At 37.5% G+C, this 26,476-nt stretch overlaps 1 protein-coding gene and 1 non-coding gene across 11 annotated transcripts in view; one reads left to right on the top strand and one right to left on the bottom strand.

The window, feature by feature from the left end:
- Positions 1-26,476, bottom strand: part of IFT81 (intraflagellar transport 81) — a 192,456-nt gene that overhangs the window by 5,026 nt on the left and 160,954 nt on the right. For 7 of the 10 annotated variants that reach the window (XM_043557537.1, XM_043557543.1, XM_043557538.1 and 4 more), the window contains 6 exons: positions 26,238-26,366; positions 24,406-24,495; positions 12,986-13,072; positions 11,884-11,955; positions 11,714-11,799; positions 4,344-4,389 (listed from right to left, as the gene is read on the bottom strand). In XM_043557537.1, coding sequence (XP_043413472.1) covers positions 4,344-4,389; positions 11,714-11,799; positions 11,884-11,955; positions 12,986-13,072; positions 24,406-24,495; positions 26,238-26,366 — 510 coding nt within the window. The remainder of the gene's footprint in view (positions 1-4,343; positions 4,390-11,713; positions 11,800-11,883; positions 11,956-12,985; positions 13,073-24,405; positions 24,496-26,237; positions 26,367-26,476) is intronic. The other 3 variants (XR_006293860.1, XR_006293861.1, XM_043557544.1) reach the window with 1 other exon arrangement.
- Positions 14,388-14,497, top strand: LOC122471052. Its single transcript, XR_006294077.1, has one exon. It is a non-coding gene; the product is annotated as a U6 spliceosomal RNA (small nuclear RNA).

The following is a 26,476-nucleotide window of genomic DNA, read 5'->3' as shown; positions in this document are numbered from 1 at the left end:
AAGTCTATGTTACAAAAAAAGAGGGGGGCAACCCAAGAAACAGACCCTTCACTATAGAGAACAAACCGATGGTTCCCAGAAGGGAGGTGGGTGGGGGAGGATGGGTTAAATAGTTGATGTGGTGGGGAATAAAGATGCACTTATTGTGATGATCACAGGTGTAATATGAAAGTGCTGAGTCACTATACTGTACACCTGAAATATTACACTGTATGTTAACTGGAATTTAAACAAAAGCTTCAAAAAAACCCAAATATTTTTATCCTCATGAACTAAAACAAAAGTAGTAAGTCAGATCTAGAATTTTAAGAGTTCTTAGAATAACTTTTAAGATTAAGGTACTACTTAACTATACATTTTCCTACATTATTGAAATAGTTTCCTTGTCAAAAATCCTAACAACCTATAAAAGTTATTTAAAGAACCAAAGACAGGATGTGGGCATGGTCTATGTCAGAAATATTAAATTTAATGTACTTCATAACCATGTGTGTTTGAAACCTTTAATTTCATGAATACAACTGCCTTAGTATGTAATTTATTTTTAATGTTACTGCCACTTAATCCAAATTAATTTTGTCGATAGTTGTAATGCACAAAGAATACTTGTCACAATTTGATTGTTCTTTAAAGGGGAGGTGGTATAGTGGGTAGAGGGGAGTTACAACTTTCAGTACAGTATTCCACAGTACTTGGTAAGGCAAATTCTAGTATATGATCATGTGAATTTTAGCACTATGATAGATTGGTTAATTCCAGAAAGTCAGTTGGACTGAGGTGGTGAGTGGATGTTCAGTCTATGCTGGTTTGGAAGGCTTAGGCTATCATCACATTGAAAGGCTAGGTTTATTCAGTATTTGCCTTAAAATTTAGATCTACTCTAGGAATGAGAGGATTGAAGAACTTTGTTTCTTAAATGATACATCCTGACAATTGGGGAATGAGCTAATCAATGGCTCCTTTTGCTGAATTAGACTTGTCAGACTGTTACTATCACTTTTCGTAAAGATCCTAGAGTAAAACACTACACTGGAAAGGGAAAGAATAATCTTTATCCTGATTTAGCAGTTACATTTGGGTCTTTGAAAGGATTCAGATTTGATAAAAATTTCTGTACACAAAGCATCCATCCACATACTTTTCAAAACAAAAGAAATAGAGGAATGCTTTCATATGAAAAAATATATTACCTAACATATACAATGTTTGGGTGAAAGCTAGTTATTGACAGTCATACTAAATCCTAAAACCCCAAAATCTCTAGTGAATGTTTACAACTTGATTCAAATATATGCTTTCAAATATGAAATTATTTCTTTTTTCCTTTTTGAGTATGGCATGTCAACCCATAAATGGAAAGAGATGTGTAGAACTCACAATTTCTCTGAGGGATTGGAGGTATCAACTTAAGGTTTCCTTTCTTTTTAAATTTACATTAATATGATGGGCATTTATTCACAAATAATACAGAAAGAACAGATGAACACTTTTTTTTAGAGAAACAGAAACACTTTTTAGAGAAATTCCAGGTTTGGAATAGGAAAAGTATAGGATAAGCCCGGAACATTTTGTCATACCAGAAAATAAGCCATCAAAATCTAGCAGGATTGTTTCCAAAGCATTCAGGAGCTGACTTCAAGAGGCTTCTACTGGCTTAAAATGGGGCAATTCAAGAACTGACAGGAATAATAATTATAATAGATTGAAATATCTCCAATAAGTTAAATCCAGGAGTCATAAAGGTACTTGTCAAGGATGATTAAAAAAAAAAAACCTCATCATTTTGAAAACCAATAAACAAGCAAATCAGCAGTTATTCTGCCTTTCTTATTTGAGCTGTATCTTAGGGTAACTAAATAGTTGATAAGGAGTTACTCTTTACAGAATTATTCCAGCCAATAAATGAAGAAGGAACAACATAATTAGAATGCCATCATTTTGCAACCTCTAATGAATTAATGGGTCTAGGAAGTGACTTCATTGGCTGCCTACATTATACAGAGCCTCCTCAAAGAATACATACTACTACCTATGAAGTATACTTCCCAAATATTGAATTATATTTAATCAAGCCTCTATATCTAACTACCAATTCAAAGGACATACTGGGGACAGAAGAACATGCTAGTTGACACTATAGGGATGTCATCAGCAAAGTTCAGGATGTTGGAAACCCATCAGGACAAGTAACTAGATTTTATTTTTCTTTTAATTTTCCAACAAATAAATTGTAAAGAAAGATGAAAGAGTAACCCAGAGGAAGATACTTAAGAGCTATATCAACTAATAGCACTGTATGAATTCTTATTAGGATCCTGTTTCGAACAAATAAACAGTAAGAAATGATGAGACAATTGGTGAAGCTTGAACATTGACTGAGTATTTGGTATTATGCAATTATTGTTAAATTATTTTGGGCATGATAATGGTATTGTGGTTATGTTCAAAAAAGGCCTTTACAATACAAACTGAAATATGATCAAAAAAATATAATAGGATCTCTGAGATTTGCCTAAAAATGATTTGGGGTGGGAAATAGGTGGGACTATAGATAAAACAAAATATGTCATTAAGTCTAATTATTGAGGTTGGATGATGGTTTCACATGAATTCATTACATTATTTCCTCTACTTTTTATATAGGCTTGAAATTTTCCATAATCATTTTTCTAAGTTTTTTAGTTTTTAAAAAAATCTTTTAAAAACACTTTTACAAAGACCATTTAGGAATTATGCCATTGTTTTCCATACCATTTTTTCCCTGAAATTTAGAATATTACTTACAGGTTTATGGGAACTGATTCAGCATTTATGTAAAAGCATAGATACATGTATGTTTTTAATAATAATTCAAACCAGAATATGTAAATAAGGATGAATAATTTTATCATCACCAATATATTGAGTCAGACCAAAAGCTTAATTATACAATGCATTAAGACTGAAACAAAGCCATATTTTTCATTTGTACTTTCCAAATGGGCAAGCATGTATATGTATACACACACACACACACACCCGTATATACATGTGTGTATATATATATATATATATATATATATACACACACACACACACACACGCACACACATATAGATGTAGTCATTTTTAGGTTGCTGACTCAAGAATATTTGAACAGTAAAATTAGATGCCAATATATAGTCAGTATTTTAAAAGAAAAACTGCAGCAGAGCCCAATATGGGGCTTGAACCCATGAACCATGAGATCATGATCTGAGCCGAAATCAAGAGTCAGATGCTCAACTGACTGAGCCACCCTGGTACCCCAATCTACATATTTCAGTTTAAACATGAGGAAATGAATTCCAAAGTGGTTAAGGAGCTTTTCCAGAACCACAAACCGAGGACTGAACCCAGCCTCCTTGATGACTGGTCCTGAGTTTGATAAATATAGATCTTAAAATAAAAATAAAAAAAAAGAATGACAGAGCTGGTATCTTTAAAATGACTGTCAAAATGTGTTGCTTTATGAAGTCAATTAGAAAAATCAGTGAGTTAGTCATTTAAGTCCCGATGATCAAGGTCTTTACCAGCTACCACCTCTTCCACTAGGAGTGGCTCAGAGAACTGAGAAAACAAGACTCAATCCCATATTCCTCCATTCATAAGACTGGCAGGGAGGGAGCTGAATATGACAAGTAAGGGTTTTTGATTATTTATGTTAAATGTATCAATATTTGTAAAGGACATAGACCAGTGCCTGGATCATAGTAATGAGCTTTGTGCTTATTAAATAAAATAAATAAGTTTATACTTATTAAGAGATACCTGAGAATTATCTGAAAACTTGTAGTTTATTACACATGGTGCTTTTGTTTCTTAGAACCTTCTCATAAACTCTTTGTTAATTAAACTTGATATAAAAATAAATAAAACTAGGGGCGCCTGGGTGGCGCAGTCGGTTAAGCGTCCGACTTCAGCCAGGTCACGATCTCGCAGTCCGTGAGTTCGAGCCCCGCGTCGGGCTCTGGGCTGATGGCTCAGAGCCTGGAGCCTGTTTCTGGTTCTGTGTCTCCCTCTCTCTCTGCCCCTCCCCCGTTCATGCTCTGTCTCTCTCTGTCCCCAAAATAAATAAACTTAAAATAAAATTAAAAATAAATAAAACTAGATTTTTTTCTTCCAAAAATCCATGTGCCTTCACTTTTGTATACACACACACATAAATTCCTAAGGAAGAAACTTCATCTTTGTAAGAAATTAAGAAAGATTCAATTTCCCTTTGAAAACTGTACCATAACCTTTAAAAAAGAATGACAGTGTCAAAACCATGTACTGAAAGCCTGAATTAGACACACTTAAAAAAATAACTAATACATTCTTACCTTTCCAAGGTTTTCCTGTTCAGCAATAGTTTTTGTATACTGCTCCCTGGGGAATCAACATAATGACTTAGTTTCAATTTATCTCAATTGATTTGGTCATACAACTAAATTATAAATTAACATATCTATCTAAATATATTACACAGAGGAGTCAGAATGAGACCAAATACTCTCTTTCCCCATCTTTAGTCAATTCTTCTAGTAAATAGTAATTTATGGGGAAAAAACCCCATAAAACACCACATAATTAAGAGAATTAAAATGTTAAGTCCTATTTCTGTATTTAAAATAGTACTTAAGTACTATTTTACACTTAAAACAATGGCAAACCATCTGTCTAAGTCACAATTTTTAAAATTTTAGGTAATCTTTGCACAAAATGTGGGGTTCAAACTCACAACTCTGAAACAGAGTTGCATGCCAGCCAGGCACCCCAGTCACACTTTTTTTTTAAATTTATTTTTTATTTTTTTAATTTTTGAGACAGAGAGAGACAGAACATGAATGGAGGAGGGTCAGAGAGAGGGAGACACAGGATCTGAAGCAGATACCAAGCTCCCAGCTGTCAGCACTGAGCCCAATGCGGGGCTTGAACCCATGGACTGTGAGATCATGACCTGAGCCAAAGTCGGACGCTTAACCGACTGAGCCACCCAGGCGCCCCCACACTTTATTTTTGAAGAGGTTTATAGAAAGGAGAAAGGATACACATTTTAAATAAACATTAACATCTAACCCTGCAATTCTACTTCTGGGAAGTCATCCTACAAAAAGACTCTCATAACTTAAGAAAGGTAAATGTAAAGACTATTTACTTCGCCATTGTTTATAACAGTAAAAATCAGCAAACAAACTAAATGTCAATAGATGGGGAAATTTTTAATAAATTTGGTATATCCATTCAAAGGAATAATACAGAGTTGTAAAAAGAAAGGAGTAGATCTATAAATACTGAAGTGGAAAGAACTCTAGATATAAAATTAAGGGAAAAACTGTATCTTAAGTTTAACTTTATTTTGTATACACACACATAAAATTTCCCCCATGCATTTGCTAACACACACACACACACACACACACACACACACACACACACACACACTAGCAAATACATGGGGAAAGAATATGGAGTAATTATACACCAAAATATTAACAGTAGGTATTTCTGAGGCATGGCAACATGGACAACATTCAGTTTTTGTGTACTATACTTCATAATGCTTACTTTTGTTTTTATTTTTATTTTTATTTAAAAAAAATTTTTTTTTCAACGTTTATTTTTGGGACAGAGAGAGACAGAGCATGAATGGGGGAGGGGCAGAGAGAGAGGGAGACACAGAATCGGAAACAGGCTCCAGGCTCTGAGCCATCAGCCCAGAGCCTGACGCGGGGCTCGAACTCATGGACCGTGAGATCGTGACCTGGCTGAAGTCGGACGCTTAACCGACTGTGCCACCCAGGCGCCCCATTACTTTTGTTTTTATAAGCATCTCTTTTACAAGCTAAAACAGCTCATAATTTTCAAGTAAAAATAAAAATACAATAACATTGTATTGTGTTTTTAAAAATATAAAAGATATAATTATATTTTAACACTCCATAAGACAAAAGTGATATTTAAAGTATTAAGGACAAAGATGGAAGGATGAAGACAAAGGAACCAATGACAAAGAAGATAAAAAAAGACCTCAGACCTCAAATTTAGAGGAAAAAGACTATGTTTCTGTGTAAACTTATGCTGTAGTAAGAAGTTAAATAGCACAAAACTGGGAATCCACAAAATCATAAACCACAAAGAGAAACTCTAGCAGCTTAAGTGAAGGAAGATTTGCATTCATGTAACAAGGGAGGTAAACTTGACTAGAACAGAGAGGGTGGCTTTCACAAGTACTCAAAGTCCTCAGGGCGCCTGGGTGGCTCAGTCGGTTAAGCCTCTGACTCTTATATATTTATATATTAAATAAGACCTATTATATAAAATATACTTTTATATATAATATAAAATATATAAAAATATATATTTTAAAGATTTTATTTTTAGAGAGAGAGAAAAAGCATGAGTGGGGGAGAGGGGCAGAGGGAGAGAGGGAGAGAGAAAGAGAAAGGGGAGAGGGAGAGAGAGAGAGAGGGAGAGTAGGCTCCATGCTCAGTGTGGAGCCTGATGCAGGGCTTGATCCCACAATGCCCCTGGGACCATGACCTGAGCTGAAATCAAGAGTCAAGACACTCAACTACAGAGCCACCCAGGTGCCTCACAGAATTTCCATTTATATTTTATCAAGAGATCAAAGGCTCATGCTCTTTTACCATATAACACTAATATGTAATTATTTTAATTTATTCAATGACTTTATTCAAGAAATAACTATGGAGCACCTGTTATGTACCAAGCATGCCCTAGGGTTTCAGGAAGAAAACAGAACAGAGTCCTTGTCCTCCAGTAACTCATGCTATATAATTTCCAAAACACTGCTGCATGCATTATATTTAACTTGATCTTCTGTGGTATAAATTGTTCTCCCTATTATATAGATGAGGAAATGATATGCCCAAGGTCACAAAACTTGGAACTAGAAAAACCAGGTTAGTAAGAAAATTTTATGAGTCCCTCTTTAGTACTTTGAAATAAAACATGCTGCCTCTTTATTTTATTAAAAAAATTTTTTTTAATGTTTATTATTTTTGAGAGAGACAGAGAGCAAGCAGGGGAAGGGCAGAGAAAAAGAGGGAGACACAGAATCAGAAGCAGGCTCCAGGTCTGAGCTGTCACACAGAGCCCCACGCGGGGCTTAAATCCGTGAGCTGTGAGATCATGACCTCAGCTGAAGTCGGCCGCTTAACTGACTGAGCCACCCAGGTGCCCCAACATGCTGCCTCTTTAGATAAAATTAAAATTTGCAGGCAATCTTTCAAAACCATGCTAATTTCTCCAGGTGTCTGGGTGGTTTTAGTTGGTTAAGCTTCTGACTCTTGGTTTTGGCTCAGGTCATGATCTCATGGTTTCATGAGTTCAAGCCCCGGGTCTGGCTCTGCACTGACAGTGAGGAGCCTGCTTGGGATTCTCTGTCTTCATCTCTCTCTTTCCTTCTCCCACTCACACTGTCACTCTCTCTCTCTCAAAATAAATAAGCTTAAAAACGAAAACAAAAACAAAAAAACCCCATTCTAATTTCTTAGACCATTGGCCTTACTCAAAAGTATCATAAAAGAAGAAAATGGGACAACCATAAAAATATTGTAACTATAATAATAATAATAATAATAATAATAATAATTTAAACATATATCAATGAGTTTAGAATACAATTAACACTATTTTATTTATAATATTCTTATGTACTACTCTAGTCAGGGCAAAATATTTTTTCTATGGGAAAACTAATGGTAAAGGTTTATGATGATTTTGAAAATGATAAAAAAGAATACCTGGCCAGAAAACCAATAGTTCAGTGACAATATTTCCTATTTACTATTTATATTGATACCTTTGGAAAAAATGGAACTTAAATTTTTAAAACTTTTTTTCAAGAATAAAAACTTCTCACATTTGTAAAATATTAACATTGACCATACAGATTTGAGCCAAGTTTACACTCAATGAAAGAATGTGAATAAGTACATTTAATATGTGTAATATGTCAGAGTATTAGAGAAAACATTGTTCTATTTACAGGGTATTTTCAGTCTGGCTTGCATTCCAGTGCATTATATATTTTAACAATTAGATTCTGCAAGACATTCCATTTACTAGATTCCTTTTTGAAACATTACTGTATATGCCACTTAAAATCTCCACTGCAATCTAGAATAAATGTGAATCCTACACTTGGGAGTTCTTACTGGATGGTAAAAGTGAAACATGTGAATTGTGGTAAGGGGCAGAGAGCTTAGCTTGTTCAGTTACTGCATTTTATCACACCTAGCAATTAAACCATAAATGTATTTTTTAAAGAATTTGATTAAAAAAATTTTTTTTTGATCTTTATTTATTTTTGAGAGAGAGACAGTGTGTGAGCAGGGGAAGAGCAGAGAGAAAGGGAGACACAGAATCCAAAGCAGACTCCAGGCTCTGAGCTGGCAGCACAGAGCCCGACGCGGGGCTCAAACTCACGAACTGTGAGATCATGACCTGAGCCGAAGTCGGATGCTCACCCAACTGAGCCACCCAGGCGCCCTGGCCGTATTTGATATATTACAGAATGTTGCAAGCTTGGATTACCAAAAAAAACACCATATAAGGACTAGTGATATTTACACACCCTTCTTTGTTCTGAGGCTGGCACACTGCAGACACACAGCTTCTCACTGTAATGCACTCACACTGCACAGTGAACAGGCAGATGACTAGAGTCCAGGTCATGTGGGACTTTAAAAATAGGCCAATCTGAATGCTTATAAAAAAAGGAACTATGTTGGGGTGCCTGGGTGGCTCAGTTGGTTAAGCATCTGACTTAGGCTCAGGTTATGATCTCACAGTTTGTGAGTTCAAGCCCGCGTCAGGCTCTGTGCTCACAGCTCAGAGCCTGGAGCCTGCTTCCAATTTTGTCTCCCCCTCTCTCTCTCTCTCTGCCCCGTCCCCACTCATGCTCTGTCTCTCTCTGCCTTAAAAATAAATAAAATATTTTTTAAAAAAAGGAACTATGAAATTATATTTTTCCTGGGGAAGGGGAATGGGGAATTACTGTTTAATGATTATAAGAGTTTCTGTTTAGAGTGATGAAAAAGGTTTGGTATTATAGGGGCACCTGGGTGGCTCAGTCAGTTAAGCATCCGACTTCGGCTTGGGTCATGATCTCGCAGTTTGTGAGTTCGAGCCCCGTGTCGGGCTCTGTGCTGACAGCTCAGGGCCTGGAGTCTGCTTCAGATTCTGTGTCTTCTCCTGTCTCTGCCCCTCCCATGCTCATGCTCTGTCTCTCTCTCTCTCTGTCTCTCAACAATAAATAAATATTAAAAAAAAAAGGTTTGGTATTGCATAGTGGTGGTGGTTGCATAACACTGTGAATGTGATCAATGCAATTGAATTATACACCTAAAAATGGTAAACATGTGGCACAAGAACAGACACTCAGATCAATAGAACAGAATAGAGAACCCAGAAATGGACCCACAAACGTATGGCCAACTAATCTTTGACAAAACAGGAAAGAATATCCAATGGAATAAAGACAGTCTCTTCAGCAAGTGATGCTGGGAAAACTGGACAGCAACATGCAGAAGAATGAACCTGGACCGCTTTCTTACACCATACAGGAAAATAAACTCAAAATGGATGCAAGACCTCAATGTAAGACAGGAAGTCATCAAGATCCTTGAGGAGAAAGCAGGCAAAAACCTCTTTGATCTTGCCCGCAGCAACTTCTTACTCAACACATCTCCGGAGGCAAGGGAAACAAAAGCAAAAATGAACTACTGGCACCTCATCAAAATAAAAAGCTTCTGCACAGCGAGGGAAACAATCAGCAAAACTAAAAGGCAAGCGATGGAATGGGAGAAGATACTTGCAAATGACATATCAGACAAAGGGTTGGTATCCAAAATCTATAAAGAACTTATCAAACTCAACACCCAAAAAACAAATCATCCAGTGAAGAAATGGGCAAAAGACATGAATAGACACTTCTCCAAGGAAGACATCCAGATGGCCAACCAACACATGAAAAAATGCTCAACATCACTCATCATCAGGGAAATACAAATCAAAACCACAATGAGGTACCACGTTACACCTGTCAGAGTGGCTAACATTAACAACTCAGGCAACAACAGATGTTGGTGAGGATACGGAGAAAGAGGATCTCTTCTGCATTGTTGGTGACAATGCAAGCTGGTGCAGCCACTCTGGAAAACAATATGGAGGTTCCTCAAAAAACTAAAAATAGAACTACCCTAGGACCCAGCAATTGCATTACTAGGCATTCATCCATGGGATACAGGTATGCTGTTTTGAAGGGACACATGCACCCCCATGTTTATAGCAGCACTATCAACAATAGCCAAAGTATGGAAAGAGCCCAAATGTCCATCAATGGATGAATGGATAAAGAAAATGTGATACACACACACACACACACACACACACACACATACAATGAAGTATTATTATTTGGCAATCAAAAAGAATGAAATCTTGCCATTTGCAACTACATGGATGGAACTGGAGGGTATTATGCTAAGTGAAATTAGTCAGCCAGAGAAAGACAAAAATTGTATGACTTCACTCATATGAGGACTTTAAGAGACAAAACAGATGAACATAAGGGAAGGGAAACAAAAATAATATAAAAACAGGGAGGGGGACAAAACAGAAGAGACTCATAAATATGGAGAACAAACAGGGTTGCTGGAGGAGTTGTGGGAGGGGGGATGGGCTAAATGGGGAAGGGGCATTAAGGAATCTACTCCTGAAATCATTGTTGCACTATATGCTAATTAATTTGGATGTAAATTTAAAAAAATTGAAAATAAAATTAAAGAAAATAGTAAACATGGCAAATTTTAATTTTTTAAAAATGTTTTATTTATTTTTGAGACAGAGACACAGCATGAGCAGGGGAGGGGCAGAGAGAGAGGGAGACACAGAATTCAAAGCAGGCTTCAGGCTCTGAGCTGTCAGCACAGAGCCTGATGCGGGGCTTGAACTCACAAACCGCAAGATCATGACCTGAGCCGAAGTCGGACGCTCAACCTACTGAGCCACCCAGTGCCCCAACATGGCAAATTTTATATCGGTTTTTTTTGCCATGATAAAAAATCAAGCAATCCAGAAAGTAAATTACAGGTATTCCTACTTAGTAGGGCTGGAGTATCAGGAAGATATTTAATAAGATTTAATCCTAAGTAATATCTTAATATCTGCTTATTTAAGTACCCCCAATTTAGTAATTCCATCTTATGTATAAAACTTCTACAGGTCACAGCCATAAAAAAGAATGAAACCTTGCCATTTGCAACAACACGGATGCAGCTGGAGAGTACAATGCCAGGTGAAATAAGTCAGTCAGAGAAAGATACACACCATATCATTTCACTCATATGTGGAATTTAAGAAACAAAACAAATGAACAAAGGAAGAGAGAGAGAGAGAGACAAACCAAGAAACAGACTCGAAACTCTAGAGAACAAACTGATGGTTCCCAGAGGCGAGGTGGGTGAGGGGGATGGGTGAAACAGGTGATGGGGATTAAGAGTACAATTATGATGAGCACCGAGTATGTATGGAATTGCTGAATCACTATGTTGTACACCGGAAACTAATGTAACACTACAAGAACTATACTGGAGTTTAAATACAGAAGTTAGTAAAATTAAAAAGAAACTTCTATAGGTGAAAACGTTAAGTAACTCAATATAGAAACAACAAAATTACTTGCCTAATTGCCTTTCTTTTTTCTTGTTGATCAGAAGAAACATAAGCCTTCATCTCATCAGTAGCACGACAAAGTTGTACTTCTAGGTTCTAAGTGGAAAGGTTAAATTTTAGGTTAAGTCCTTGATACAGAAAAATCTCAGAAAAATTCTTGGTCCTCTTTCTTTATTTTACCTTAATCATACAATTTGTGTAATGGTATCTACTTTCTTCCTGAAGACATTCTTCACGGAGTCCTCTGACTTCCTACAATATATAATTTTAAACGGGCAACATTATTGAAAGAATAATCAAATGCAGAAAGGATGACTTTAAATGTACAACAAAATGCCATCAGAGTAATTTCTTCTTTTGTGATTATAATTTTGTTTGCCATAATAGACTAGGTTGCAATCTTTTCTAAAGACTACTCCTATTGCTCCAAAACCTACAGGTTTAGTTATTAATTTATTAAGTACCTACCATGTGCCCAACTCTGTGCTAGGTGCTGGGGACACAACGGTGAATAAGACTATAGGCCCTCGCTCTCATTCAAGTAGAGGAAATAGGCATAAACAAGGAGATAGGTAATGAAGGTAGTTTCAGACTTTTCTTCAGTACTATGAAGAAAAGTCAGTAGTAGTAGAATGTGATAGGGCGACCCAACAGGCAACATTAGATAGGATGATCAGAGAAGACCTCCAGGAGGAGGTGACATTCAGGCTGAGACCTGATGATGAGCAGGAGAGATCAAGGTAAAGAGCTAGAGGCAGAGTGTCCCAGAGAGAGAATAGCACAAGCAAAAGCCATGAGGTGAAAACAAGCTTAGCTTGTCTGATGTGCAAGAAGAAGGCCAGTGTGGCTGTGGCCCTGTGGATGAAGAGAAAAGCACATGAACATGAAGTTCAGGAGGCAGGTGGGCCTTGCAGACCATAGTTTGGAAGTCAGGTTTTAAGTGCAGTAGGAAGCTAGTGGAGGGTGGCCTAAGTTTCCCACAGGTTTCTTTGGATGCTCTATAGAGAAAAAACCTTAGGAAGGCAAGGGTGAAGGTAAGAGAGCAGAGCTGGGTTACTGTGGGAGACACCTGCTTGTGGCCTGGACCTTGGTGGTTGTGGTACAGATGGAGAATTTGGTGTGTATGCATCACGTCTGAAGAAATAAAGATCTCTCGAGCTTAGGGGACAGGCTCAGAGAATGAGGGTAAAGATTTGGGAGTCTTTTGATGTCAGGGTAGTGAAAACATGCATACACAGGCAGTTTCTGCTAAATTGTGAAAAAATAAAAACTATCTTCTTACCTGTTCTAATTTGGACCGATTGCTTTCGAGGCCTGCTGCACAGCTATCATACTGGGATTTCTTTTCATCACACTCCTGGGTTAGTTCCTAGTATGAAAGGATAAATGATTGAATAAGTGAAAAACAAAGGCCTAAAATGTGGCTCTGAAACAATACATGCCCTTGTCAGTCTTGTAACTTAACTCTAAGCTTCTTGGCATACTTAAGAGTTATTTATACAACAATCAGACATTTGAGAATTATGACAGATGAAGATACTGATAAAAATAATAGCTACCATGTATTGAGCTGTGTGCCAGGCTCTTTATTAGGAGCTGGGATACAACAGTGAGCAAAACAGCCAAAATCCTTCCCCTAAAGTATGTTCAGACAAGTAAACAGCCTGTTGAGTGGTATGATGGGCAAATGTAAGTGTTATAGGAGAACGTGGGACTCTCACAGGACTTAACCCAGGCTTGGAGATCAGCAGTGATAGAGAAACTGATACCTAAGTTGAGGGATGAAGGATTAGTACAATAGCTAGGGAGAAGGTGAACAAGGGAGGAGAATGTTCAGAAAAAAAGAACACTGTGTATAAAGGCTTGGAAGCCAGAGAGAAGAACAATTCAGAACGAACAAGTAGTTTATTATACTGGAGTATGTCTGGAAAGTGCGAGAAGATGCTGAATGCTTTGGCAGGGGCTTGGTCAGAACTTTGGAAACCATGGTAGGGCCTTTGAGCTTACCCTTGTCAGTAACTCAATCTCACCACAACCCCTTGAGGTAGGTATTAATACCCCCATATCATGCTTGGAGAAAGTTCATGGAAGCCACATACTTTGTCAAAGATTTTACTGAAGAAAAGGAGTGTCAGAATTTGAATTCAGGCTGTTTGAGTAGTTTCAAACTTCCTTCTAATGTAATATTCTGGATTAGATAACCCGAAAATCATCTATAAATACTGGAAATGCTAAAAATATCTACAAATGCTTGATAAGGTGGAGCAAACATCTTTTCAAATCCAGAGCTGAAATGAACTTCTCAGGAAGGAAGAGGAATTACCAGGGCCAGAAATGAAGGATGACACACTGTGGCTGCCCTTGGGGAAGGAAGCTGGGAGCAGTCAATCTCAGTAATGGAGTGATTCTAATATCCAGGCAGGGCAGAAGACAGAGTGGGAAGTTAGAACTGAGAACCCCATAGAATCCAGGCTGTTTTTCAACCTGGGCGGCTGGGTGTAAAGGGTTAACACCAGGCTTGGAATGAAGCAAGCCAGCCTCAGAATGACCTTGGTTTCACGCAGCAGTTTTCTGGGGAAGGAACAGGAGAGTGAACACGAATGGGTAATGTTGTGTGTGCTTCCTTTGTTGTGTGGGACTGCATCTGGTTTGGGGTGACTAGCATAGTATAAAAAACCGGTGGGGTGCTTGCTGTGGCAGCACATATACTAAGAATTGGAATGATACAGAGAAGATTAGCATGGCGTTTCTGTGCAAGGATGAACTGCAAACTTGTGAAGCTTCCATATCAAAACAAAACCTACCTGGTAGGAGCTGTCTCCAGGCCCAGCCCTAGTTTGTGGTGACATGGCTAAATGCACCAAGGTCAGAAGGTCAGAATCATATGTAAATATGGGCTCCATTATGGTGCCTCCTTCGGGAAAATGGTGAAGAAAATTGAAATAAGCCAGCATGCCAAGTACATTTGCTTGCTCTGTGGCAAAACCAAGATGAAAAAACGAGCTGTGGGGATCTGGCACCGTGGTTCCTGCATGAAAAAGGTAGCTGGTGGGGCCGGACTTAACAACACCACTTCTGCCATCACAGTAACATCTGAAGGAATCGAAAGACCAGTGGAAGCTCCACCATTTCAAACATTACTAGCCTATAATAAATGGGTTAACTTATGCTCAAAATTACTTTGGTTTGTTGTTACATTTATTAATAAGATGTTCTGATTTTCATTGTGTTAGTTGTGCTGTCTCAAAAAAACGCTTGGAAGTTAAAAATCCTTTTAATTTTTATTGGAAAAAAGAAACTGGTTATAAAAAGGAGCTGTGGCTTTTATGTATCAAAGGGACCTACACATATTTCAGACTCTTGTGGGTGATGGTCATTCCCACCGTAAATGGGAGGAGGGGCAACAGTGGCTGTAGCAGCTGGGACTCTCAATGAGATGAAGGTGCTATAGCAGATGGTCGCTTTTGTGTGTGTGTGCATGTGTGGCCTATGAGTCTGATGGCTACACTGATCAGAAAATGCACCTGTGCTGCTGCAGGGGCAGCTGGAGAGAAGGGCCCATCCTTGGGCAGATTCGTTCAAATCTACCCTTTCCTACACAAACTTCCAAGCCAAGACATAAACTCAAAATTAGCTCTGAGCTTGTCATATTCCTAAAACACCAGGAGAGCCAACTGCAAAGCCATTCTGGAGGGACACATGCTCCATCCTAGCTGCTGGGATTCAGAAGACAAAACCCTACTAAAGACAAGCTCACAATCCAAAAGTATAAATACACAAGGAAACAATCAATCCTTATGTGTGAGGATCAGAAGATATAAAAAACAGCAGGACTATACCTCCAGGAACTTTGGATACTAGAGACAAGTCTATTAAGAAAGTGTGCTTGAAACAAAGTCATAAAAAAGGAACTGAAAACAAAAGATTAAGAAAAAAAGTACAGTGAGTAAAAATAGACAAAAATGAAAAAATAGTCATTGAAATTAAAAATTAAATGGTATAAATGTGAAATTAGACACAGCTCAGAAGATACAAAGAATGAACTCGAAAGCAGAGCTGAAGAAATTATTTAAAATTCATCACCGAGAGACAAAAAAGATAAAAATATGAAGACAAAGTCATGCAATAGGGGACAGACATCCCCTGTCATCCCCACAGGGTCATAAGTATGCCTAACTGCAAATAATAGCAGTCGCTGGAGAATGAACTAAAGAAAATAGGGCAGAGAATATTTGAAGATATCATGGAGAATTCTCCTAGAATTAATGGAAGACAAAAAACACAAAATCCAGCAGAGCAAATAAAACTAAATCTGTATTTAGATCACAGTAGTGAAATTGGACAACACCAAAGACAAAAATAAAAATATTATAACCAATTATAGGCAAGATATTACCTAAAAAGAAATGATAATTAAACTGATGGCAGACTTTTCAACACAAGAGAAACCAGAAAGCAATGAACAAACCATTATTAAAGAAAAAAAAAGGTGGTTTACTTATAGTGATGATTCTTTACTGAGAGAACTGCTAAAAGAAAAAAAACAAGGAAATTTAATTTCAGGAAGAAAGAAACTGAATCCAGAAGGAAGGGTTAAAATGTAAGAAACAATGGTGAGAAGGGTTAAATTTGTGAGTCAATCTAAGCAGGAAATGACCGTATAAAATAGTGATTATAAGTAATGACCACCCGACAACTACTTTTAGAGATGAAGATATAGGGGTGCTTGGGTGGCTCAGTCGGTTAAGCATCTCAGCTCAGGTCTTGATCTCAGGGTCATGAGTTCAAGCCCTGTGTTGGGCTCCACTCTGGGTGTGGAGCCTACTAAAAACAAGAGAGAGAGGAAGAAATAAAATGGAAATAAACTACTAGAGGATAACAACACACATGTAAGGCAAGAGAGGGTATTAAACTATTCTAAGGTCCCTGTATTGTTCAGGAGATGCCTACTAGATTTAGAATTCATTAAGTCATGAAAATATATGTTAAAAATTTAGGAATAACAATACCAGAATAGAAGATAGAAAAGTAAACAAAGGGAACAAAGAAGATAAAAGAACACAGAGTGATGCGTTGAAGGGCAGGAAAGAAGCAGCAAAGAAAAAGCACAGTAAACCGGATGTACAAAACAGAAATAAATCCCTACGTATCAATACTAAAAGTAAATGTAAATGGTATTAAATACACCAATTAAAAGACAGATTCTCAAACTGAATGAAGAAACCACCCACATAAGATCTAGCTATATGCTGTTTATGAGACATATGACAAAAGTAAGGACACAGAAAGCTAAAAGAAAACAGAAATAAAAAGATATACCAGGCAATCCTAATCATAAGAAAGCAAGCTGGCATACTTACATTAATAGCAGACAAAATAAAAATCTTAGACCAAAACCTTAGCAGGAATAAAGAGAATTAAAAAAATGATAAAATGAATAATTTACCAGGAAGGTTTTTTTTTTAAATCAGGAATCTTTTTCTTAATTCTGGCAAAATAACATAAAATTTACCATTGTAACCATTTAAAAAAAAATTTTTTTTTAACATTTATTTATTTTGAGACAGAGAGAGACAGAGCATGAATGGGGGGAGGGCCAAAGAGAGAGGGAGACACAGAATCTGAAGCAGGCTCCAGGCTCTGAGCTGTCGGCACAGAGCCTGATGCGGGGCTCGAACTCACGGACCGTGAGATCGTGACCTGAGCGAAGTCGGACGCTCAACCGACTGAGCCACCCAGGCGCCCCCCATTGTAACCATTTTTAAATGTACAGTTAAGTACTGAGTACACTCGCTGTGCTGTGCAGCCAATCTCCAGAACTATTCTCATCTTGTAAAACTGAAATTCTATACCCATGAAACAACTCCCCATTCACTAAGAAGCTTTAGGTGATACATTTGAAAAGCCTGATCTGATGAACACATAGAGAATCCAGTACTCAACAAATGGAAAATACACATTCTTTTTAGTAGCAAGTCACCAAAAAAAAAATTAGGTTGGCCTCTGATCTCTCCATGGCCACACTTAACCCTGGAAGACAGTAGAGCAGTATACTTTAAAAATTCTCAAGGAAAGAAAGCACAATGTAAAGATTTTATGCTCAGTCAAGCTAATTTTTAAATATTTAAGGCAAGAAACTCTGGAACATGCAAGAACTCATTAGGGAATATTGTTCTTGTGAGGTTTTTTTTGAGGATTCTCCTAGAGGACAAATCACAGACAATAAAAATTAGGAAAAAGGGCAGTGAAAGGACTGGTAATGAGCACTGAATCTAATAATTACAGGTTTAACACTGAAAACACAAGTGGGAACCAGGGTAATAGAAGAGAATGTAAATGTTACATGCCCTGACAATGTAGAAATGATACTACAAAATCTGCAGGGAAGGGAAAGGGAAAAGAAAGTGGAAGGTAGAATAAATAAGCTGGTTTCCTCAATTTTTAATTGCTAGGGGTGAGTGGGGGAACAGATATCTGTTATATCTTTTATATCTGTTAAACCAACAGATATAATTTAAATCTGATTAATCAAGTTATAAGTATATTAAAAGTATAAAGGCAAATAGTAAAAGAGACAATATGATTGACTAAATTCAAGTACTAAAAGAGAGGGAAGGAGGGGAAAAGGAAGAGGAAAAAAACTAATTTCATCACTGCTCACAGTGGGGATTAATAGATCATACCTATAGAAATGGATGATTAATGGTAGAGTTACAAATATCACCACCAGACCAAATCCACAAGCCAGAAACACATACAGGGAGGATGAGGGAGAGGGACAAGGAGAAAAAAACGAGAGAGAAAATGAAAACAAAACAAAACAAAACAAACCCCAGGATTTTTTGGGGGGGCTTTAAAATCAAAAGCTACAGACACCTGGGTGGCTCAGTCGGTTAAGCGTCTGACTTCGGCTCAGTCATGATCTCGCGGTTCTCTCTCGAGCCCCATGTCCGGCTCTCTGCTGTCAGCACAGAGCCCGCTTCGGATTCTCTCTCCTCCTCTCTTTCTGTACCTCCCCTGCTCGCTCTCTGCCTCTCTCAAAATAAATAAACTTAAAAAAAATCAAAAGCTACACATGACATGTACTAAGATCAAATATGTCTGCATATCAATAAAGTTAAAGGGTCTAAACTTACTTATTAAAACAAACCCTTCAGATTATATCGCATACCAAAACCCAATTCAAGACCTATTCAGAGACACCTACAACAAGATAATTTTTAAAAAGTTAAAAGCAGGGGCGCCTGGGTGGCTGTCAGTTGGGTGTCTGACTTCGGTTCAGGTCACGATCTCATGGTTTTTGAGTTCCAGCCCCACGTGGGGATCTGTGCTGACAGCTTGGAGCCTGGAGTCTGCTTTGGATTCTGCGTCTCCCTCTCTGTCTGCCCCTCCCCCACTGACACTCTGTCTCTCTCTCCTTCAAAAAAATACACATTAAAAACAAATTAAAAAAAGTAAATAAAAAGTTAAAGGCAAAAGATGGGCAAAAGTACAGTAGGCAAATGCAAACAAAAGGAAGCAGATGTTTTGTTCTTAATTATCAGTCAGAGTTTAATTCTGTCTGCCACCACCAAAAAAAGCCTTTGTCTTTCTGGAGAGTAGAACAAACTTTAGGCAGCCAATAAATAATTATCCATTCATTAGTTCTCAGGAAATTGCTGGAAAACGCATAAGGACCTGTTTTACTTCTGGGGAGTGTAGAGAGAGAGATAATTTCTATTCTTCCCCTTTTTAAAGTATACTGCTCTACTGTCTTCCAGGGTTAAGTGTGGCCATGGAGAGATCAGAGGCCAACCTAATTTTTTTTGGTGACTTGATCTTAAAAAGAATGTATTTTCCATTTGTTGAGTACTGGGTTCTCCATGTATTCATCAGATCAAGCTTTTCAAATGTATCATTTAAAGCTTCTTGGTGAATGGTCTGTTTTTAATGGGTATAGAATTTCAGTTTGAATTCTTACCAAGAACATGTTTTTACTTTTATAACAAAAAGGGATCAATGAGAAATATCTCAGTGAAATCAATAATTGTCAGATTTTATACTCTAAAATGAGCATTTTAGCTCTTCCATTATATTAGCAATTTTATGTATTATGACATTTAATTACATGTAATTTATAGAACTACTCCTAAGAAAATAAACATAACACTTTTCAAGATGCTATTCTCATTCTAGGTGATTATAAAAGATTTAGATAAATGTAAGTTATACATCTGGAGTTGCAGTGCTCTAGTTTTCAAACAGTTGTTATTATTCAAATTTAGAACATACAAATACAATAGAAAGGAAATGTTCACTATAAACAATTCACTATAAAGTTTCCTAAATATTTCAGAACTGCCCATTAAAGCAAGAAGTATAAAGTATTTTCAAGTAGTCCTGCACTTTAACAAGACATTTATGTAGTTTTGAGTGGTAAGTACATGCAAGTTAAAAATGAATAATATTCAGGGCACCTGGGTGGTCAGTCGGTTAAGTGTCCGACTTCGACTCAGGTCATGATCTTACAGGTGGTGAGTTTGGGCCCTGTGTCAGGCTCTGTACTGACAGCTCAGAGCCTGGAGCCTGCTTTGGATTCTGTATCTCCCTCTCTTTCCCCCTGCCCCTCTTGTACTCTCTCCCTCACTCTCTCTCAAAAATAAATAAACATTTAAAAAAAATAGAAGAAAAATGCTTTCTTCTAAAAAAAACCCAAATAATATTTAAAGTAGAGAACAATTAAGAATTTCAGTTAAGATTTGAAAAGAGCTTACAATCAATGACTTGGCTAGCCTCTTTTGTTTAGTATACTTTTTATCACAAAAGGTTTCTGGATAAAAGTAGAACTATATATACATGGATGCAGGAGACTGACATATGGAGATAAGCAAAATGAGCATCAGACACTCACCAAATACAATGAACTCAACCACTGGGAAAAAAAACAAAAAACAAACCCAACAGCTAACGCAAACAGGCAAGTCCTGTCCCCCTTTAAAAGATTTTTTTAGATAATTTTTAATGTTTATTTATTTTTGAGAGAGAGAGAAAGAGAGAGGGAGGGAGGGAGGAAGGGGCAGAGAGAGGGGGAGACACACAATTGGGAGCAAGCTCGAGGCTCTGAGTTGTCATCACAGAGCCTGATGCAGGGCTCGAACTCACAAACCATTAGATCATGACCTGAGCCAAAGTGGGACACTTAACCCACTGAGCTACTCAGGCGCCCCTAAAAGATTTTTTTATTGTGGTAAAAATATACGTAAAATAAAAATTACTACTGAAACCATTTTTTTAATATTAAAAAATTTTTTTTAATGTTTATTTTTTGAGAGAGAGAGAGAGACAGAGTGTGAGTGGGGGAGGGGCAGAGATAGAGAGGGAAACACAGAATCTGAAGCAGGCTCCAGGCTCCAGGCTGTCAGCACAGAGCCCGATGTGGGGCTCGAACTCACAAGCTGTGAGATCATGACCTAAGCCAAAGTCAGATGCTTAACTGACTGAGCCACCCAGGTGCCCCACCACTGAAACCATTTTTAAGTGGCATTAAATACATTCACATCGTCGTGCAGCCGTCACCACCTTCCATCTCCAGATCTCTTTTCATCTTTCCACACTGAAACTCTGTCCCCATTAAACACTTAATTTCCTATTCGCTATGGCCACACAACCACCATTCTACTCTGTGTCTGTGAATGTGACTACTCTGGGTACCTCATGTAAGTGGAATCATGCAGTATTTGTCCTTAGCAGAGTGCCTTTTCAACACGGCAGAAGACAGAGATGAAAATGTTGATGTGGCTTAGGTACCCCTCTGACTTGATGATATGGAAAGAACTGGAGAGTTGTATTATTTGGGACTGGTGGTAAGAGGGGTACATTTCTTTGTGATGGGAGTGGTAGGCAGTCTGTCACATACAGAGAAATTGAGTTAAATCACATGAAAATGAGTTTCAGGTTTGGTTACATTATTATAATACATGACTTTATAGGATTTAAGATCTGGTATATAGTTTACTCAGAAAACAATTTGGTTGAAAAGCAATAAATATTATCCCTTCTTTTAAAAGTCTCTTTAATAATTATAATAATAAATACTTTAAAAATATTTATTTATCTATTTATTTAGAGAGGGAATCCCAGCAGGCTCCACGATGTCAGCACAGAGCCTGACGTGGGGTTTGATCTCATGAACCACCAGATCATGCATGACCTGAGCTGAAATTAAGAGTCGGACACTTAACCAACTGAACCACCCAGGCATGACAGATACTTTTTTTTTTTTTTAAATACCTTTTAACGTTTATTTATTTTTGAGACAGAGAGAGACAGAGCATGAATGGGGGAGGGGCTGAGACAGAGGGAGACACAGAACTGGAAGCAGGCTCCAGGCTCTGAGCCATCAGCCCAGAGCCTGACGCGGGGCTCGAACTCACGGACTGTGAGATCGTGACCTGAGCTGAAGTCAGACGCCTAACCGACTGAGCCACCCAGGCGCCCCCAGATAAATACTTTTTAAAAAGTTCTTATGTCATTGTTGCATTAGTCATTATATGCATTATTTCATTTAGTCTTTACAACCACCCTGTTACAAAGAGACTAGTTTACAGATGAGGAAACTAAAGTTTATAGGAATAAAGTCATTTACCCAAGGTTATCCAGGGTCTGCCTGATTCTGTAGTGCATGTTCTTAATCATTCTATCTATACTGTCTGAATAGAACCTTAAACTAAGTGCAGTATATACTAAAATTCCAACCATGTAAAAAAGTATATATGAGAGGACAAGGCTGAAATGCAAAGATGAACACTGTTCAGCTGTTACAAATAGGATAACAGGTGGTGAATTAAAAGATGTCAATTAAAGTACTAACATATCTATAGCCTCTCCAGAGGGAGAATTCTCTAGGTAGCCATACTTGGTACCATATTACCCTCCTTTCTTCTCATCCTGTCCTTACAAGCATAGCTGGCTGGACTAAGAATGGACCCCTGACCTGACCTGAGGATAGTCAATAGTCTATGAGATAGTTGGGCATGAAAAACTGCCCCCAAAAGAGAAGAGCTGCACCAGGAATTTGAATTAGAAAATGCAAAGAAAATAGCACAGTTAGTGAAATTTCAACATAAAATATGTAGAGAGGAAGGTTTTAGCATGTAAGATGAACAATAAAGAGTACAGGTTATGGTACCTGTACCTGTTCCAGACAGATTATGTTTCTGATCCTTAGAATTCCATAACACCACTTTTTCTTTACTGTCCTTAATATCCTTTCAATAAAACTCATTTAATATATAAATGAAAAAATATATAAATGAATTTAATAAAAGAATTATTTACAAATAGATTTATTAGCTCACTATTAGGGAGAAATTTTATCATCACTAGAAATACACATAACCAGTCCCTTTGATTTCCAAGTTGCTTACTCAAGAAAAGCTTTAAGAAAATCAATGGATTAGAATGTAACCATGAAAACAATTCTTGATGTCCTCAATCTCAAAACTTTGCTCAAAAATCTCCTTTCTGAAACTTTTCCTTCCTAACAATCACATCATTTGCTTCCTCTTATCAATTATGATTCTGATTATATATTTCCTTCCTCCTTCCTTCCTTCCTTCCTTCCTTCCTTCCTTCCTTCCTTCCTTCCTTCCTTCTTAAGTAAGCTCTATGCCCAAAGTAGGGCTTGAACTCACAATGCTGAGATCAAGAGTCAGATGCTCCACCGACTGAGCCAGCCAGGCACCTCTTTTCTATATTTTTCTTAAGTTGGCTTATCTTTTGTCTTTCTTGAATTTCTTCACGTTTGTCTCATCTCACCTATGAGTGTATGAACTCGAGAGAATAGGGACTTGTCTCTCACTTCTTTTGTGATGGCAGCGATGTGTAATGGAATGAACAGGAGATTTGAAATATGATAATACAGATGCTGGAGTCAAGCCCCAACTCTCTCACTGCCTATTTGTCTATTTGGATAAGTCACTAAACCTGTCTCAGACTCCATGGCATTTTCTATAAAAAGGAAACGATGTCTATCTGATTTCAAAGTCCATGTGATTTTTCACTGTGCTCTGATGGATGGCATTCGTGAAGAATTTTATAGTTCCACACTCAGGCACATGCAGTACAACCCACATTCAAACCTAAAATTACTACACAGAGAGTGATAAAATAACAACTGCTAATGTCAGATGGCGGAGGCCATCTGATCTGGATTTGCGGAGGGCATTTACCTTCTAACAGTTTAGCTTCAAAGCAGTGGTTAGAATTAGCTTCCAAGTAATGGTATTCCATCACTTATCACGAGCTATCGTAGTTTGCCCCTGGCCCTGCTCCCCAGCTAAGCAAGTCCATTAATCTAAAGTTAACTTGTCACCACTCGCTGGCAGACTCTGAGCTTTTACCTGGCCACAGAAGAACGTGACTTCATATTTATAGCTCTGACATGCATCAGATTTAAAGTAAAAATCTAATCTAGCTGCACTTGTGATTTCGGCTTAAATTCCTTCTCCTTCTCTCTCCCCTCCCCCCGATAATGTGACAAAACAAATAGCATAAATTAAATAAAAAACTTCAAAGTTCATGTTATTACTCTTTTGTGGAATCATCATCATCATCATCATAGTTTGTTTTCTATAAATTACTCAAGTAAAATATTCAGGATTATAACCAGCACATCTTAACAAGATCAGGTGCTAAAAGTATCGCACAATCAGATTCACTTACTTGACATTTCTGACGCAACTGTCGTAGCTCTTTTATAACTGGGGCTAGAGCTGACTTCTTTTCAGACACCAGTGAATTCAGTTTTTTTACCTGTCATTTAAATAAAATACATGACATCTAAAACAAGAATTCAAAAGAGCAAAAAACCTACATGCATAAATATATTTATTAAAGCGTTATTTAAAAGAGTAAAAAGATTAAATTATTTCAACATCAAACAATGGGAAAATGATTTAGTAAATGTTGATTTGGTAATATGGAACAGCATTTAACTTAAAAAAATTTTTTTTAATGTTTTTTATTTTTGAGAGTGTGCGCACACGTGCAAGTGGGGGAAGGGCGGAAAGAGAGGGGAGCAGAGGATCTGAAGCAGGCTCTGTGCTGACAGCAAAGAGCCCAATGGGGCTCAAACTCATGAACCATGAGATCATGACCTGAGCTAAAGTCGGACATTTAACTAACTGAGCCACCCAGGAGGCCAGCATTTAATTATTTAAAATGTTAATTATTGGGGCACGCTCAGTTATTTGACTGTCCAACTTCAGCTCAGGTCATGATCTCATGGTTTATGAGTTTGAGCCCCATATGGGGCTTGCTGATGTCAGCTCATAACCCGTTTCAGATCCTCTGTCTCCCCCTCTCTCTGCCCCTCCTCCATTTGCACTCTCTCTCTCAAAAATAAATAAACTTTTAAAAAATAAATAAAATGTCAATTATTGGGGCACTTGGGTGGCTCAGTCGGTTAAAGCATCTGCCTCTTGATTTCAGCTCAGGTCATGATCTCATGGTTTGTGAGATTGAGGCCCACATCAGACTCTGTGCTGGGCATGGAGCTTGCCTGAGATTCTCTCTGTCCCTCTGCCCCTCCCCTGCTTGTGTGCACACATGCTCTCTCTCTCTCTCTCAAAAATACAATACAATATAATACAATAAAATACAATAAAATAAAATGTCAATTACTAAGTTTGCAAACTATATGGGAAAATACTTGTAATCTAACACTGAATAATGAAAACAAATTACAAAGTTGCCTAAATACAACTACAATCATGTTGTATTATGTAAAAAAAATGTAATTATGTAGGTTATAGAGTACATACGAAACATGAGGAAGTGATATTCAAAATACTTAATAACCCAAATGATATAAGTAATGACCAATCAAAATGGACACCAAGCATGGGGATTAACAGAGTATTGAAGGTCTCTGCTGTGTTAATCATTAATCTTTTTAGGAGTTAGACAGTAGTGAGATCCAGAGGGTTCTGGGCAAGTAGCCAATGTGGAAAAGCCAGGTGGAAGTGGGTACTCTGAGAGTTTGAGGCAACAGTTATTTCCTTCTAGTAAGGAAGGAAAGATTTCAACATTTTAATGCCTGCTAAAGCGGCATCAGTTCATTCAGGCTGAGTAGCAGCTCCAAATAAGGACAGATAGGAAGGAAAAACACAAAAATGAAATAGTTTTATTAGTCAGGGTGGTATGATTTGGGAAAACTTATTTTTTATCTTAAGTATTTCTTTAATGTTATAGAACTTTTACACACTTCAAAAACCACAAGATAAGGCAGGCATTTCAATACCTAATTCTATAGGGTATTTAATAACCCTATCGTGTTTCCTTGGGAAAAAACCCTGCAAAATGCCTAAATTATTACAAGTTGAACAACTTACTAAAATGGAAACACTCAAAAGAGACTGATAAAGAGAGATGAAGGAATATAAGGTAAACAATGTGCAGAAATGAAAATTTCAGTGTTTCACTGAAAACAAAACAGAAAAATATCTGCCTCTAGCTATACAATAAAAAAAAAACCTATAAAAAAGCATAATCACCATTTCAGACATGTCATCTAGCGTACGGCCTTTCATTTCATCGACTTCACTCTTCAGTGCAGATACCCTTTCCAGCTCTTCCTGAGTGTAACTATATCCAGATACGCCCTTTTTCTCTTCAATAGTTCGCTAAAAGTAAAGAATAAAAATAGGTGTCAAAATTGGGGTCTACAAAATGGGTGTCAAAACCTTGATGATTCTGTAAGTAGTATACAGACTTAATACATAGCAATAAAGTT

The sequence above is a fragment of the Prionailurus bengalensis genome, chromosome D3 (assembly GCF_016509475.1).
Source record: "Prionailurus bengalensis isolate Pbe53 chromosome D3, Fcat_Pben_1.1_paternal_pri, whole genome shotgun sequence".
NCBI lineage: Eukaryota > Metazoa > Chordata > Mammalia > Carnivora > Felidae > Prionailurus > Prionailurus bengalensis.
Note: the sequence above shows the minus strand (reverse complement) of the source record. Positions and strands in the feature narration are given on the sequence as shown.